General features: G+C 35.7%; 3 protein-coding genes across 3 annotated transcripts; 2 read left to right on the top strand and 1 right to left on the bottom strand.

Moving 5' to 3' along the window:
• Window positions 1–255: 255 nt before the first annotated feature.
• Window positions 256–8,575, top strand: LOC141611413 (uncharacterized). The gene is made up of 4 exons (XM_074429940.1): window positions 256–947; window positions 3,274–3,500; window positions 7,450–7,557; window positions 8,199–8,575. The coding sequence occupies exons 1-4, from the start codon at window positions 722–724 to the stop codon at window positions 8,301–8,303; spliced, it is 666 nt and encodes a 221-aa protein (XP_074286041.1). The 5' UTR covers window positions 256–721; the 3' UTR covers window positions 8,304–8,575.
• Window positions 8,576–10,192: 1,617 nt separating this feature from the next.
• LOC141611411 (large ribosomal subunit protein uL2) lies at window positions 10,193–12,185 on the top strand. The gene is made up of 2 exons (XM_074429938.1): window positions 10,193–10,762; window positions 11,684–12,185. The coding sequence occupies exons 1-2, from the start codon at window positions 10,323–10,325 to the stop codon at window positions 12,024–12,026; spliced, it is 783 nt and encodes a 260-aa protein (XP_074286039.1). The 5' UTR covers window positions 10,193–10,322; the 3' UTR covers window positions 12,027–12,185.
• A 407-nt stretch (window positions 12,186–12,592) lies between these two features.
• LOC141613572 (amino acid permease 6-like) lies at window positions 12,593–15,966 on the bottom strand. The gene is made up of 6 exons (XM_074432312.1): window positions 15,891–15,966; window positions 15,571–15,798; window positions 14,569–14,662; window positions 13,517–13,874; window positions 13,215–13,442; window positions 12,593–13,119 (listed from the first exon to the last, which is right to left on the bottom strand). Exons 1-6 carry the CDS (start codon window positions 15,964–15,966, stop codon window positions 12,697–12,699), a joined length of 1,407 nt encoding a protein of 468 aa, XP_074288413.1. The 3' UTR covers window positions 12,593–12,696.
• Between the last annotated feature and the right edge of the window lie 2,678 nt (window positions 15,967–18,644).

Consider the following 18,644-nt stretch of genomic DNA (forward strand, 5'->3'; position numbering starts at 1 on the left):
TCTAATATGAGGAAGTACTAGATATCTCCATATCTTCGATCAAATCCATCTTTTCTTTTCCAGAGTTGAGCTGCACGCTTCCACAACACTACCCTCCATCTACAGGATGTAAGCAATCCGTACCAGATTGTTAGTTCGAATCCCCCAATTCAAGCAAACCCGTCATTATTACTTCCAAGCTAAGCCTCCTTGGATGACACTACACTTCCCCCCTCCCGTAACAAACTAACTCTACAAGAAAACCAAAGGATGACCACAAAACCTTCCCAAAGAAAACTCCATCCTGCAAGCCACAATACCTCTCAAATAGACAAAAGAAGCACACAATCACACGTCACAACCTTTGACACTATCCTCTCTTAGCCACAAATTCACTCAAACCTTCCTTAAAATCGCCATATTTTCACGCAAAAAACACCCAAATCTCACATGACTACATGAGTACACCCCATTTTATGCGCACTCTATCCTAAACTCGCCTCATTTTCACTAAAATACACCACTTTTCTCAATCATCTTTCGTCATTAAACTCCCTCCCAACTTGCCAACTATAATTCCCCTTCTTATTCCTTTTGTTCACCTGCAACATAACACTTCCCATAACCTTTCTCAACTTTCTTCTATCTGAAGGAAAAATTGAATCAAACCCATTATTTGTACTCAAAAACCCATCATAAAGATCCTGTCTTTTTGTGTTTTGATTGAATTTATTGTCTGGGAATGACAATGGGTTCTTTGCAAATGATGAAGCCCGCTGTTTTTTCTGCATTTCATGGGTCGAGGGTGGTGGAATTGGATTCAGAAGTTCAGGGGAAAGGGTTTCTTCGGCTGCGGTCGCGACACCGGGGTTTTGGTGTTAATGATGGTGGTAGGAGGAGGAGGGCGTGTTATGGTAATAAGGTGTGCTGTAAATTACAAGATGGTGAAAATAGGCCCAGTGACAGCAGTAAGTTTTTATTGTTTATTTGTTTTAGAAAAAACATTCTGCATGGTTAACTTATTGTGAAGTAGCCGTCTTTTGATGCAATTCTCGAATTAATTTTGATTGTATGTCATATGGAAACAATATCTTTGTGTTATTAAGGCAAGGTATAGCTGCGTACATCTGACTCGACTTCATTTGCTTCACCACTAGTGAATGTTGTTGTTGTTGTTGCATGATTAAGTTATTTGAAGAGTTTAGGTACTCCCTCTGTCCCGATCATTTGTAAACAAATGAATAAGACGCCCTAAACTAGAATAGGTAAACAAATGACGGGGAGAAGGGAGTATCTTAGATTGCTCATTGTTAAAGTTTGGTGTCCTTATACAAGATATACTCCTTGTCATTTATACAAGATATACTAGAAAAAGAAAACAAAGGTAAATAATTGATGGGAACAAAGAGAATATTTAGTTTGGTATTTGGATATTAAAGACTAAATCAAAATGGCTTGTGAGCTTTTTTCATGGAGTAGAAGAGCTGTGTAGGGCCAACCCCCTAATTTCACTTTGGAATGAGATTCTTTATAGAATTATTTAGGTATTGATTAGAAAATTTGGCATGTGGGTGGACATACCATTTAATAACAATGAATGCAGAAGCATGAAGAATGAGTACATGTCTAGGTAATTTAGCAAAAATTAATGTAATTGTTTGCAGTATGACGTGCTCCGGGAATGGATGACGTGAAACACCTTGTGGTATTGTTTGATTAGGTGAGGTTTATTAACTTTCTTTATCGTTCTGCTGGCTGAAGTCTAGGCTTTGTTACATTTATGGTTGGTATTTTATGATTCATTTCTGAAGGGGGTGATTCTGTTTGATTGTATACTGTATACTACTTAAATTGCAAGTCGGCCTCCACATCCAGTATCTGTTTTGATCATTCCTCTCAAGTTGCAAGTTGGCCTCTACATAAATATCCTACTTTGCTGTCTAATGGAGTATGCTTTTAGGAGAGTTATGCATATTCACGTAAATAAGTTCACAGTGCGATTTATGATACGACATGCATTTAAGACCAATATATTAATGTAAGTGTCACAAAGTATACAATTAGTCAACCCATGAGTTTGAGTGCTTCTGATGGCTCCTTGATGAAAAAGGCCTCTGTTTATACTTGCATTTACAAGCTAATCTGCCTCAAATGGGCAACTTCCTTGACTGATTCACCTTGATGAACTTCCTTTACGGTTGTTTACTATATTCACATTATGTGTATCTTTATGATTACATTCAATCCAACTAACAACCTTTGACAGTTTTTGACTCCCTTTCCACACAATCTTTGTTCCTACAACGTCGTCTTAACTCTTAAGTGCTTCATGTTTTCTGCTGCCTCAGTTTGGTGAAACCTTGAGCACTAGCCCCTTCTGTTCATATAGGGCTCATTCTATGATCCATCCTCAGACCCTTTTTGACAATAAAAATTACTTCTACCATTCGAAAATCCAATGTCTATTTTAATATTAACCAAGTCCTCCAACATTTCTCGATGAGGATGATAAATTGTGCATATAGATGCTAAGGAGACTTTTTTTAGGCATATCAAATCTCTCTAAATAAGCCATATTTTTTACGATCCTATAGTCATAGAAGGAAGTGATGTATGTTAACTTGTAATACATTCTTATACATTACAGTACATTGACTTGAGGTCCCATGCCATGAAAATAGATTTCATAATAGCTCACAGGAGACCTCTTGACCTTCTTTCTTGAATCTAGAATTGCCTGCTAAAAAGAAAGATTGAGTTACCTATAGTAACATATGAGTACAAGATTTTATAATGCCTGTTGAAGGAATGTCGTACTGAACTAGTGCATTATTTCTGTTTCTACTTGGGAGTTAAAGCATATTCCATGGGTGTAGCGTAGTGGCTGTCTGATTAATTTCTGGTTTCCTTCTCACATGAGCATGATGTACTTCCTGATTGTCAATGTAACATATAAAATGCTGAGACTAAGTTTTGTGTTGTTCCATATTTCGTTTAACAGTTATCACTACTTCTGTAGTCTAGTTGACTCTGCTCTCTCTTTTCTTTCCATGCTAATATGTTCTCAATTGTTTTGAGGAACCATTCTCATTTTTTGTTTATTTTGGCTTGGGTTTTAAGTTCCGAAACTGTTCCACAATCCAGCGTAACTTTGAACTCTTTCGACTATTCGGATGTATGAAAATATGTTATCTGTTTTTTTTTTTTAATTTTCATGGGGCGAGAAGATAAAATAATATAAAATGTATTTATTCTATGTTTGCCTAGCATCACTAACTGTCTAACTCCTTGTAGATGGTGAACCACCCGAGTCTTTGTTCATGAAGGAGCTTAGAAAAAGAGGTATTTCACCAGCATCACTGCTTGAGGAGATAAACAACGGCACATTTGGGAACGAGATAATGGAAGAGGGAGGTGATCGATCATTCTCACAAAGGAATTCAATCGCAATGGGTCGTCTTGATAAAAGTTTAACTAATCAAAGGGAGCAATCGATGGCGTTGAACAGCGAAGGCCTTGAGGTTGACATACATTTAACTTTTTGATGTTTTTGTTTATTAACATAACTAATATTGTTCTTTGCTCAAATGACCTTGCCTAACCTGATGCTTTGGCTTATTTGTATTTCTGCGTGTTAAATTGATATCTTGAAATTCATGCTGGAGAGCCCAAATATGATTTATTATATAAATAATACGATAGGAGTATAGGACCCTACATTGCCTTATTGATTCTTGTGCTTTCTGTATACCCAACTACGGAGTACCATTCTTCCAGAATTTGTTGCAGAACTTATTGAGCACTTGTTGATGATTTCAAATTGACATTGGGATAAAGTTGTGCTATATTCACAGAACAAAACGGTACTGATGAAGATCTTGATTGAATCTCATTACAAATTTGACCATATCGAAATATGAATTCTTGTACAATTCTCATGGTTTATTAATAGAACTCCTATAAGTATTTCTCTGGTCTGACCATGTAGAAAAAATGGCTTACAATTTTCGGCCAAAGTAATATGAGCACTCTTGATTCTGTGAATTTATATCAAGTTCCTGTTAGAGTTTGCGGCTGTAAGAAAATTGGAGCAATGCAGTGGATAATTCTGCATTATGCAGTTCGAAATGGGTAGCAGTGTAGCACCTATATGTTAACGTAGGATCTACTGTGTTTTTTTCCCATCTTTTCTTATACAGGCGTTCAACAGTATACTAACAACGCGTCTGTCTGTTTTTCTCATTTAATGTTTTTTTTTTTTTTAAATTTGAGATACACGATACAACTAGCAAAAGAAAGTTACAGTATAATTAGAGTCCATCTGACAATCTTTTGATCTCAAAGCATGTGTCTGCAGACTACCTGATAGACGACTCTAGTAAGTAATGCCCTTCTAAGCAATCTAGCGGAGTTAAGGTTGCGTGGATATTGAATAGTTACTAGGGTATTGTTTTTTGATTTATATCTTCTGATAATTGGCATGTACCCATATTTTGTACATCTTGGGATTCCTTTAAATTCAGAACACCATATAAACTCCCGAAAAAAGCGCATGTCTAAAAGATTTTTTTAATCCTCTTATATCCCAGTATTACTATTAGTCTTTATCAAAAATATACAAAGATAGAATTTACAGAAGTCATAATATCCCCAATAATTGGAAAAAGATTGTTGCCTTCCGGATGAGGCTGCCTGACAGTTTGGAATTTCTTCGCAGACCAGTGTTCACGGTAAAAGTGAATGCTGTATCAAAAAAAGATGAATTAAGATATTGGTTGGTATTAGTATGAGGTCCAAGAGAACATTTTAACAAAGCACATTTAAATGCATCAATTATTAAAGCCTGCTGTGGGATATTTCAAGATAATAGGTCATAAATATTCAAAACTACAAGATCTAATGGTAATATCTGCTGATTCATCTAGGGTTTCAGATATTGTGATAGGCAAATACTCTTTTTTTAACTGGACCTTCTTCTAAACCACAAAGTGGAAAATATAAGAAACGAATGGTGAAAATTTTGGAATATAAATAATTGAGTGTTACTCTGCCTTGCATATAGTTTGCAAATTATTTTGCATTTTCACTCATTTTTAAAAGCTTGTTGCTCGTATGCTGAATTGTCGTATCTGGGTTGAGATCCTTAGTTTTGCACAAGAAAATTTGTCTTTGGTTGTTTCTCTTGGAATTGTTCTCAGTTTCACATAGCCTAGTAAGTGTCGTTTGTTGTCTTAGTTTTAAAAATCACGCACTCGCGCCCTAGATGAGACACTAGCCAAAGCGCCTCCGGGCTCACTAGTACGCACTTTCCATATCTTTATCTGTTAGATCTTCAATTATGCCATTTCTTTTCCCCATAATTTCTAAGAGTACTTTTTTACATGTTAGCCAACTTGAAAACTCCTACAAAAGGTATTGTTAACCAAAGTTTTATTTGGAAAATATAGTTTGTTACCAAAAATAGGGCGCTTTGCGTCCAAAGGCATGCGCCTTCGCCTTGCATCTCGTCACCTCAGCCCTATAGCGCCTTGGTTCACCTTGTGCATCTTCAAACTTAGTTTGTTGTTCTTTAAAAAAAAATGATTTGTTACCTTCCATATTTCCAATGGAGCCAAAGACTCTTTACTCTTTGGTTATGGATTATAATGGAATAAATCAAAATGGCTCACTAAAGTGGATGTGCTTATTTCTTTTGTGAAGTAGCGGTCCTTCGATGCAGTTCTCGACGCAATTTTCATCTTGGGTCATTCGGAAACAGCCTCTTTGTGTTGCTAACACAAGGGTAAGGCTGCGTACATCTGACCCTCCCTTACCCCGCAATTTGCGGGAGCCATTGAGGCACTGGGGTAATGTTGTTGTTGTTACTCTTGTATAGAGCGTGCCTTTTAGTCTTGAGTAGAAGTGGAACTAAGCGTCAAGAGCTTCCAGGTTTCAATGCACGAAATAAGATATATATTAATGAAAACATATCAGTGGTTCTTAACTCGTTGTGTCAAGCAACTAGTGAGGCAATGCCATAAAAAGGTACAGATTTTATTCTTAGTTTGGTAACATTCACAAATGATTGTATTAGACCATATAATATATTTGCCTTTATACAAATAAAAATTGTTGTCTCAGTGTTCAAGGGAAGGTTCTATATATAGTTATAGCATAAATAAGAGGAACTATTGCTTTGGAAGTTATATGCTTCTAAGATTATGAACTTGTGAGCAAGTTTCTATTGTTTTTGCATTTAAGCCGAGAATTTATGACAGGCTACGCATTTGCTAATTTTGAAATTTATTTACTGAATGCTTATGAGAAAAAAATCCTTCGGATAGAGTTCTTGCACCCCTTTTCACAAATATATAATCAGCCTAGTGTTTCACCAGAAAGCAGCTAGATGTCTAAAAAGAGTTTCTCTTAGTTTTGGCGGCTTTCTTTGCGTGACGTTGTACAGTTATCTGTTTGTTACGACTTTGTGAAAAAAATGATGTCATATAGCGTAAGTTAAAGGAAGTCGCTGTCGTTAAAAGAGTTTCTCTTAGTATTGGCGGCTTTCTTTATGTGACGTTGTTCAGTTATCTGTTTGTTACGAGTTTGTGAAAGAAATGATGTCATTTAGCGTAAGTTAAAGGAAGTCGCTGTCGTTTCTCACATAATTATTGCTTTGTTTTCTGTGCTTCATATGCCGTATCATTTCAAGTAATAAGGTGCTACTAATATTTTTATTCCCTTGCTAATTAATGTGTCGTCGAATATTCTACTTTTTACATATAAGTATAACAGCACTAATTGTGCTGTTATTTTTGTGCATCAAGGTAGGATATTCTGACGATACTGGTTTTGCCTATACGAGTGATAAAGGAACATCTGTTTTTGTAGTGGAAATTCTTTCACTGAGGCGTTCCATATAGATAAAAGCCACAAATTCAATTACCACTCCCTTAACTAATGCTCTTTACCGCACGAATGGGAATGTTCTTGTATGATATGTGTGATGCGTGTATCTAGTAGATATGGCTAATGTCTATATTCTATAACTGTGGAACTGTGATCTGTTTTCTACAGTTTAGTTACAAAGATCTTGAAGGTGCTCTATCTTTTTATCTGATAGTATGTGTCGGAAAGACTCAGTCCTTACACTGATTGTTTTTGCACACATTCACAGCAGTTGTGAACTTTGGCTGCCTACTGTTTAGGGTATTATAAATTAATTCTATTGCCTCCTATTTTACTCTGCCTTTGTCAAAAGTCTAACACAGATGGGTCATCCCACTCTTTGAGGGTATAATTTACCTCAGATTGTAAGTTTTAGTATTTTAGGTTATTTTTTTGACTTGTTAGTTGTTACCTCATTTCCTTGCACCATGTTTCCATTTTAAAGTGACTGATGACTTTACTGGTTCTTAACAAAAGATACATCATATCGTATTTGTCATTCTGGTAATATATAATTCTGCATCCTTTTTTGTATTTGTTGAACAGGGGTTGATTCCGCGTGGTAAAGTTTTGTTAAGACTTGGCGGAACATTCTTCCTGGCATTTTGGCCTCTGATTCTCATAACGTTTGGCGTTTTCGCTGCTCTCTATCTGGTAAACATCCTGATCTTTCCTCTACGATGTTCAGATTTCGCCTATCTTTATGTTTAACAATTTTTGTTTACTGAACATATGATGGGGGATCATTGGAAAAACAACTGTAAGTTGTTGTTACATTCCTGTTCTGCTCTGTGAACAGTTCTTTATTCATCCCTGTAGTACTTTCATTTTACGTGTTTTGTATTTCCTATGGTTTGTGATAGGATGGCATTACGGTGTCTTACTGTCTTGTGTCATTCTTAGTGACCACATATGCTCGAAGTAGGAGTACTAAGGTTAGGCCATTGAGTTGTAAGGTTTTGAAGGTAATTGCATCAACATTTTGAAGTGGTATCAGTCACCTGCATCTATAGTGTGTCGACTAGATTAGACAGGCACGAGTCGCACGAGCGATTCCGAGATCAACTCTTCAGCCAAGATATTATACTATGTCGAAACCTATAAGTGTAGAGATAGTTGAACAGTATTCCAAATTCCTCAATTTTTGGTCAATGAGGAGGTAGATAAGATCACTTTATGGGAAGCTAATCGTAGTAATGTTAGAAATGCTTATATGAAAGTAATTTGAGATGAACAAATTGTCTGACAGCAAATATCTCTTCTTTGACATTTCTGAACGAATTATTTTACTGCAGTACTTTGGACCAACATTTGTCCATGACGGAAGCAATATCCCAATTGCTCCCCCGCAATATATTGATCCGTATGTACTTCTTCAAGAGGAGAGAATCACACAGTAAGCTAATCCAGTGCGGATGTCCAGGTGATAGCTTCCGATACTTCCAATACTCCGAGGACGACAAGGAGATTTTGAATCTCTGTAATCTGTAAATTAAAGTTCAGTAGTTGCTCATCCTCTTCTATTGTAATAGTAAGAACGTACTCTCTTTATGTTCTCGAGGGTCGATGGAGTCAAAGTCGTCGTAATCACAAGTTAGAAAGAACTTTGCTGAAACCAGCATGTTGTATAAATAAAGCTTATAATATATACCTGCATCTTCGTTTACTGTCACCGTTTGGCCCAAAAATGAAGAGGGGTTGAGTCTAAACTGTTTGCCAATCAAGGTCAGTGCATGCCTGCTGGAAGCGTTAATGGCAGCTTCAGTGTTGGAACAGATTCGAACTTAAGATCATGACCTGTTGTAACATTATCATTGCGGACTTATGATAAAGATTACAAAGCGTTGGACGCTTGGCCGGCCTTTGAATCACGATGTGTTGCAGTGGATGATATAATCTCTCTCATTAGTATTTACACCAGTTCTCTCCCGAAAAGTATTTGAAGTTACTGCGGAGTACAAAATAATGGATGATACCTGTAAATCGTGACTCGTGAGGCGTAACTAACATTATAACCGGTCAACAATGAACTGTCACTCGTATTGAGCTCATTCAAGCCAAATTGGCTGCCACACGAGATCAGTTTCTTATTGATGTGTTGAAACCAACAATGAACTGTCACTTGTGTTCAGCTCATTCAAATCAAATTGACCGCCACACGAGATTAGGCTACTGTTTGATGTGTTGAAACCATTTCATTTCGGATGTCACTTAATTTTGGTTTTTCGAAATTTAGTACTCTAGGTTATCATGAATAAGTCTGATTCATAGACATTATACATGTTTGTTTTAAGGGGGCGTTTGGTTCGCGCGTGGGTATGAGTTTGGAATCAGGAATCATGCCCGGACGGTATGGTTTGAAACTTGATTCCTCTTACCTTGTGTTTGTTTCAGCTTTGAGTGGAATGAGGTTGAACTTCACCAAAGTTTAAAAAATCTAAAATACGTCATTAAAAATAATTATTTTTGATATTGAAAAATCATGAAAATAAAGATTTGACCAAATAAATGTAAAAAAAAATTATTTAAAATGTTCCATATAAGTTTTTTTTTTTTTTTTTTTTTTTCATGATTCTTGGTTTTATTATTTGATACCCATGAGTATCAATCTCATACCCATCTCCCTCCTTGGGTATGAGAAACCCATAGTTCATGGGTTTGAGGTATCATATAAAACCCTTATTTTTGCCAAACAAACACCTAGTATTGGCTTGGCTCATTCCAAACCCATACCCATACCTTTATGAATTGAAACAAACACCCCCTAAATACTCCTATCAACTTGATTTAATCTAGCCCAAATAATACCACCAAAAGTAAACCTTAAACCAAAAATAACTCGACTCAATAAAGTCAGATATTATCCACTATGATCATAAATGATTAATTTGAAAAAAAACCTTTCAAATTATGACCCTCGAACATCTCGAATAACACAACTCACAAATAACCCAACTTAGAAATAACCTAACTCAAAAACTACTCTTAAACATAGACATGATAAAATTGACCCAGCCTAAATGACCCGACTTGAATAACGCGGCCTGTACATGACTCGACACCTGAGAATTGAGGACCCGAGCTTGATTTGTATCCAAGTTGACCCGACCCAAACGTTTATTGGTGGAAACTTACCGTTATCCTTAACTAAGCTGATATAATAACAAGCCTATAAATGACCCGACTAACCCAAACCAAATTAAACCCGACCAAACTCGATCTGATTAACTCATTTACCAACTTTAACTAATACCTTGGGCCAACCCTAACACCTCTCACAAACACAACCAACAAAGCCCATAACCAAATTCCAAACCCTAACAAACCCTACATATAAAACCCACAAACACTCCTCATTTCTCCATTTCCCATTCCCCCCTCCCCCAAATCGCAGCCGAAACCCCAAAACTCCACCAAAAATGGGAAGAGTAATCCGCGCACAACGTAAGGGAGCAGGCTCCATCTTCAAATCCCACACACACCACCGCAAAGGAGCAGCCAAACTCCGCACCCTTGACTTCGGTGAACGTAACGGTTACCTTAAAGGTGTCATCACCGACATCATCCACGACCCAGGACGCGGTGCCCCCCTAGCCAAGGTCACCTTCCGACACCCTTTCCGTTACAAGCATCAGAAGGAACTGTTCGTTGCTGCTGAAGGGATGTATACTGGACAGTTTCTGTATTGTGGGAAGAAAGCTAATCTTATGGTTGGAAATGTGTTGCCTTTGAGGAGTATTCCTGAAGGTGCTGTTGTTTGTAATGTTGAACATCATGTTGGTGATCGTGGTGTTTTTGCTAGAGCTTCTGGTGATTATGCTATTGTTATTTCTCATAATCCTGATAATGATACCTCTAGGTATGTTTCTTTCCAGATTTCCGTCTCTGTCTTGGTTATTTGTTTGCCTATTTTATTTTATGTTACTTTATCCGTCTTGATAATTTCCTTGCGTTTAAGAAATGTGAAAATGAATGAGTTATAATTAGAATTGATGATTTGAGTAATTTAATTTGTGCTTTTTAATCGAGGTTGAAAATGAAGCGCTTCGCCGTAGTTTTGTTTATAATTGAGATTTGGAGAATTTTTGTGTAATGGATAATGGTGTTTATTGTCTGAATTGTTGCGGTATAGTTTCTTATTTGAGACGGTCTTATGATAGATAACTTGGGTTGCTGTTTTCTCTTTAGATTCTTATGCGAGACGGTTTTATGATAGATTAAAATGCTCCTCATAACGGAGGGAGTATATATTGTTGGAATAATTTTGATTTGGATTGGGGAGGCTGTGTTTCGCTTTAATCAGGTTTGTTAATTAGCCAAAGAAAATTGTTGGGAGGATTAGTTCATGTTGTAGCTTCGTGTGATTAGTTTAACAGTTTCAGAACACGGGATCTTTGTGAATTTATGCGAAAACTATTGGTAACAGTTATCTTTCTCGTAGTATTTAAACTTTCTTTGGTTTTCGATAACTGTCCTGCTGATCTTTGGTAAACTAATGCTTGTTTATCACTCGGTCCGTCCCAAACCTTTTTCTTTCTCAGCATTTGGTGCATTCTAATCAGCTTTAAAAAATCTAGTTACATGAAAAGAGTAGTATATGCTTCATCACTTGCTGTCACGATTGTTTCTTCATTTATTGAAATGGGAAAATCTGGAGGTCCTTAATTTGACAGTATTTCTAATTATCACTTGCTGTCACGATTGTTTCTACAGTTGTTGAAATTGGAAGTTTTGAGGTTCTCAACATGACAGCATTTCTAATTGTTATTGCCAATTGTAGGGTCAAGCTTCCATCAGGTGCCAAGAAGGTAGTTCCAAGTGGTTGCCGTGCTATGATTGGGCAAATTGCCGGTGGTGGTCGTACTGAGAAGCCCCTCCTAAAGGCTGGAAATGCTTACCACAAGTTCAGAGTGAAGAGAAACTGCTGGCCCAAGGTTAGAGGTGTTGCCATGAATCCAGTTGAGCATCCTCATGGTGGTGGTAACCATCAACACATTGGTCATGCCAGTACTGTCCGTAGGGATGCCCCACCCGGTCAAAAAGTTGGTCTCATTGCTGCTCGCAGGACTGGTCGTCTTCGTGGTCAAGCTGCTTCTGCTGCTTCCAAGAGCGACAAGGCTTAAGTTTTACTTTGTTTTCGGTTCTGATCATTTAGTCTGAAGATTGCATGCTAAGATTGTACTCAGTTTTGTTTAGAAACTCTGTTCTGGTTTTTACTACCTGTTATCGACTTAAATACAGTTTTTGCTTAATGAAGCTATCAATTGGGTTTGCTCTTATAAGCCGTCAGTTTAGTAACATTCTGAAAGCTAGTTCTCCATTACTCTCAGTGTTCAATTTGGTTGGCTCATTTGGTTCATTAAGTTTGCGCCTTCTCCATATCTCCCTTGAACTGAAATTGGTTGAGTCTGCTGAGAGAGTCTTGCCTTGTGTCGACGATTTAAATTTAGCTTATCTGAGACTTTTATTTTATCGCGTGGGTACGAAATTAGGAGGATCCCAACTCCAGGATCGATATTTTGTCATGCTTACTCTTTTACATGGATCATTTGTGTGACGAAGCAATAATCTTGGAGTGACTTGATCATTAACATCTTTATACAAGTGAATACACTGACCCATGGAGGCCTTGACGGGCTTACAGTAAATAAACCGCTGCTTAATGTTTCATAATGCACGAAGAACATGACCAGGACATGCCGAAGCTATATACTTTCAAGCTTCTATACACATTGTCACATTGAAATTAAGAATCTCATGGGAAATGATACATATTGAGATACACCTAAGAGGCTAAGATACAGAATGAAAAAGCTTGTATTTCGAAACACTTACACTAATACCTCTAAAGGAAGCTACAGCAGCTAAGAGTGAAATAATCAAGCATGAAACATTTAAAATTTGCAGCCCTATCCATTTCGGCGAGAATCGTCGGATTTTGGCTTGCACGATGTACATCTCAATAGGGAAGAATATGGTCAGCGGCCAAAAGGAAAACGCGCCTAAAAGTCCAACAATGTCGGTGAAGAATGGAAGGAGCATTGCTATGACAGTCATCACTACCACATATAATGATCGCCATGTCAACCTGAACAAATTGACGTTGTAGATCCCACAGAGGAGGTTGATCGGATATTCTGCATTGATGAATTTGTTTTGTGGGCATCTAGTTGCGCATTGAGACTCTATAAACTCGAAAAGTGGTTGCACGAATACCTATCATAAGTACATCAATTATCAATACCATGTTGTAATTTCACATTAGTCTTCTCGAGTCATTTGTATAAAGGTTTAAAAAGTAACAACATTACCTGGTACGCTCCAACAAGATGGACAACTATGAAGATATTGGCAATGGCAATGAGCCAATATGGTTCATAAAATCCAAACCCTGTCAAAAAATTGCCTGGTGCAGCGTTACCAAATGCTGCATAACCAACAACTCCACATAGCATGTAGAAAAACGTGGTTATGAAAATCCCAATTGTCGATGCTTTCTTCATCACCACATTCTCCGGTGGACTTGGTCCAAGTGTATCCTGTCAGTTACAACCATCAATTCATTTAAATCCTATTATGTCTAGAATTTTATATCAACGGGACGAAAGCTTACTTGTACTTCAATTAGAACCATGGAAAAAGCATAAGCAAATGCCATGTTCCCCAACGCGGTAAAGATGTTCCAAATCTTTTGTTCCTTTGTCACATCTACTCCAATTTGTACTCCAGTTAGTGTTGTTTTAGCATGGCTTTCACCTGCAACTTTGGCAATGGAGAGACCAATCCCAATGAAGGAATAACCAAAAGACGTGATGGCCGCGATTATAGAGAGTATGGAAAGCTTGTGAAAATTTTGGATTTGGCAGAGTAATAACTGAACTGCTCCAAATGTTATTATGAATGGATTGTTAGAAAGGTGACATCCTGCTTGGTGTCCCTCCTTGTGGAAGCATATTGCTCTCTTAACAGCCCTATTAATTAATTAATTTCATGAGTAAAGATTAATCAATTTGAAATAACATGTTTACATATTAGTAGGGATGTCAATGGATCGGGTTCGGGTCGGGTGAAGCCTCATCCGTCATCCATCCGTCTTTTTAAAATCTCATCCAACCCGTCCGTCATCCGTGAAACATATCATCCGTCATCCATCCATCCATCATCCATGGATGAAACGGGTGGATCGGGTGATAAACGGGTGTTGTGCATTTATAATTTCAAGTTTAAAAAAATGATGATTTTTTTTCTCTACAAAAATAAAGTTAGATAATTAATTTAGTTTAACTTTCTAGTGGGTAGGCTTACAAAATATTTATATTGAGAGTAGAAAAATATGAAAATTTAAATATTTTATATCTTAATAATGTGTTATATGTAAAAAAAATTAAATAAAAAATAATAAAATCGGGTGGCGGGTGGATGGCGGGTGAAATTTCTTCATCCAACCCATCCGTCATCCACATCCGTTTCATCCGTCATCCATCCACTATCCATTTAAATCGGGTTTTCATCCATATTTTAGGATCGGGTGGATCGGGTTTTAATGGATGCGGGTGAAATTGACATCCCTACATATTAGTCCTCTTTCCGTCTCAATGATTTGTTTCTTTGTAAGGTAAGTAAACAAATGATTGATACGGAGAAAGTAGATACTTAAATCCTTACGCCATGCTTATAGAAGCTGTAATAGTGTAACCTATTGTCACTCCTATGAAGTTTGAATATTGAGCAAGCCCACAAAACATAAATTTCGTTCCACCTGTAAACATATATACACCGTAAAATTAAGTTTAAAACATTAATCAAATTATGTAGAAATAAGAAAGAATCTCAATCAAATTATATAGAAACGGGTTAAATTGTCAGATTAAAATAAAATGATTTAGGAAGATTTTACGATGTGCCCCGAAATTTCTCGGTTTTCTATGTTGTACTCTTATATTTTTGAAATTATAATGTAGCATGTCTGACTTTTTGTTTAAATTTTTAGCAATTTTAAATGCTAATGTTGTTTATTAATAACTTCTTAGAGTTCTTGAAACTCGTGTTAATGTTATACTTAGTGGGCGTGGGAACGGGTTGGGGAGTTGTTTGCAGGGATGACTCGGGTGGAGTTGAGTGGGGTATGGTGGTTGCAGAGCTCAGAGGTGATGGTGCCAATTATTGCTGAGGACGTGTTGGATACTAATAGAATATAAATATATATAAGTTGAGCCTCAACCATCACCGTACTTCAGGGGCCTTTAGAAAGCAGGTGGGATAACCTTCCCCACGAGTTTGGTTTGTATTGTACTATTGTTGGTGATGATTTGCAAGAAATGAATTAGAGTCCTTCATGAATTACTCTATGACGCCTTATCAGTATCCAATTGCACGCTCTAATTCAATTTAAAGTTTACTACTATTAGTACAAATTTAATCACATGCAAATAATGACAATGATCAAGCTCACTAAACACAATCATTGTCTACAACTAATGATTGCATAATCATCCTTTAGAAACAAGATTATAATATCATATCAAAACGTAATTATTAAGTGAGATGATCACATTGCAATACAGTCTATTTCTATAAAAGCTACTCTTTTATTAGTAACCCATAAATGAATGAATTTTTCTGAAAAATGACCATCTTATTCTATAACTTGTGAAATTATAAAATTACCTAGAATAGATCTGACAGCTTCTCGATAAGTATAATTTCTCTTGCCGGTAACAGGGTCCCTATAACAATCAGCCTGCAACATAGAAGCGTACCATGTAACAACGGCGAACACCAGTAGTATTACGGGCCCGGCGATCCAACCCATTTGGGCTACGGCCCATGCTAGCGACAATACACCCGACCCTATTACGGCTGTTATGATATGTGCACTTGCAGTTATCAAAGTACCTTTGTCACATCATTAATTAAAAACGTTACATATTATAATACGTATAAACTTGCATGAAAATCATATTATAATAAAATGGATAGATAAAAACCTTCTCTTTTAGGTTTTCCATCATCGTCGAGATCGGATGAGTTTATTTGGTTTTCAATGGGAGGTGTTTCGCTCATGTTTCAGGACTTGTTTGGATAAGAGATTCTTCCTGGACGTAAACAGGTAGTATATGAATATGAATATTCTAAAGATTTTGTGTTTTTGAGATTCTAAAGGACTTTAGAAGAAGAAGAAGAAGAAATGGTAATGGTAATGGTGATCCAAAATGGTTGATTTGTGGAGATAATATTTCCCATCTTTTCTCTTTTGCAGTTGAGAAATCGTACTTAAGGGTAATGTTAGTTTATATTTTTTGAAGGAAATGAATTAATTAATGAGGGTCGTAAAATTAGAAAGTTGCCAAATGGTTAACGAATTTCAGAAGATTTGAAAGTTAGTTTTTGCAATGTTTGTCGAAGTTATTACATGAATAAATTATGAACGTTTAATTTGGCAGAAGATTTTTGATTTGGTAAAGTTCCATGATAATGGGAATTTAGGCAATTAAATTCGAGCCTATACTTCTTATGCATGCATGTATTATGCGGGACACAAAGTTTTGTTTTAAACGAAAGTATATTTGCCTTAGTTTAAAATTCGTCAAATAGAATAGAAAAGACAAAAGTATAATGTTACGATTGAACCAAAAACTTGTTTTAATTGTGCAAGTGAAATGTTACTTCACGTATTTTAGCAAGCCGGGGTATTACTTATTTTAAGAGAGACTAATTGTATATGGAGTATATGTATATCCATTTTGTGTTTAATCGAGTTTCAGCTGATTCTAGATGAGAATTGACGTTTTAATAAATCGAAAAAAAAATTATAAAACAGCACATTTATATATATGTTGTTTGAGTAACTGTTAGTATGTTTTGTAGGTATGTTATTTAACTAGCTAGGAGTGTTAATTACACTACTAACACTAGTCATATCTGTGGATTGATTTTGCATTATAAAGACAATATCGTCGCCCGGTAATAATTACATTACATATGATTATATAGATCAATCAGTAAGGTCCTGTTTTTTTGGACTTAAAGTCACTTAACTTAAGTTCACTTCAGATCCTATAAGTTCATTTCAGTTCAGATCAGATCCTATAAGTTCAGTTCAGATCCTATAAGTTCAGTTTAGTTCAGATCCTATAAGTTCAGTTCAGTTCAGTTCAGATCCTATAAGTTCAGTTCAGATCTTATAAGTTCAGATCTTATAAATTCAGTTTACAAAAATTAATATAAGGAGAATTATTTTTAAAAACCGACGCAAAAATATTTGACATTAATTATTCGATACATATATATACATTATTATTTTCAAAACAAAATTATCACTCTTCTCATTATTTTTTATCGTAATGTAACCGTGGTATAATGTATGAACAAACCAATGTATATAAAGCGGAAAAATGTTATTATTTTACCTTGTGTTTTAGACTATATTTTCTTATTAGTGTTCTCTCTTGGTTGCCTACTAATTTCATGTAAATTTTTTGTTTAATTTCACTAAAAGTTTGCGTTTTTTTATAATAATAATAATCAAAAGTTGCGGTTTATAAAAAAACAAAAAAATAATAATAAAAATAACAACAAGAACAAGAACAAGACCAATAATAATAATAATAATAATAATAATAATAATATAATAATAATAATAATAATAATAATAATATTTAAGTTAAATTAATTTAAGTTAATTTAAAATCGGATTCTATAAGTTCAGTTCAGATTCTATAAGTTCAGTTCAGATCCTATAAGTTCAGTTCAGATCCAATAAGTTCAGTTCAGTTCAGTTCAAATCCTATAAGTTCAGTTCAGTTCAGATCAGATCCGTTTCAGTCCAAAAGAACTAGATTGTTTTAGTTTAACAAAAGATTTTTTAGCTCCAAGTTTAGAGAATGCACCAGTATCTCATGAGTCATGAAGGAGAGCTTACCATCCTAATAATAGTTTTAACAAACTTGAATCCAGATTAAACCGAATGATATATACCGAATATAATTGTATTTTTTATGCTATCATAATGGAAGATATATTAATCCTAAAAATCAAATATTGTAGCTCTAATCTCTTATCTCTTCTAGATCACAACATACAAGTAAAACTTGATACCATTCAATCATACACAACTTGTTTACGTTCTAGACGGCAATGAGAAAAAGTCAGGCGTTGATGTTTCTTGCTTGAAGGTTAAACCAGCATCACAAACCTAACCATGCACTTATTATTCCGCATTTTGCTCCTTTATATTCTTCCCATTTTCCTTCATTATATACATATCTGAAAGTTTCCTCCTAAGTTATTGGCTTGTTATTATCCCATCAAAACCAAATTAACCACAATAATATGACTTACTCAAAGATCACAAGTGTTCTTTTTCTTGTGTCTCTCCTAATGTTCTTGGCGCTCTCGCATGGTGCCCGGCAAGGTACCATGTTTCCTAACTCGAATTCAGGGCCGGAAAACCAACTTCAGGTTGGATTTCTCATTTACATATTTTAATTTTAATTAATGTTAATAATATAAACAATTATTACTCTGTATTAGACTGTTAAACCAACCTAAGCTTCTAAACATTCATTTATCAAATTAAAAACTAAAAAAAAAATGATACATACTCAAATTTCCGTGATATTTATTGTCACTCTCTCTATTTAAGTTCATAGGGCACATGTTAAAAAATACGTTTTAACTATTTATTTTTAATTAAGTTAATGTTAAGTTGTGCTAATTTTCGAGTAAGAAGATTATAATTT

This window comes from Silene latifolia, chromosome 11 (genome assembly GCF_048544455.1).
Source record: "Silene latifolia isolate original U9 population chromosome 11, ASM4854445v1, whole genome shotgun sequence".
NCBI classification, from domain to species: domain Eukaryota; kingdom Viridiplantae; phylum Streptophyta; class Magnoliopsida; order Caryophyllales; family Caryophyllaceae; genus Silene; species Silene latifolia.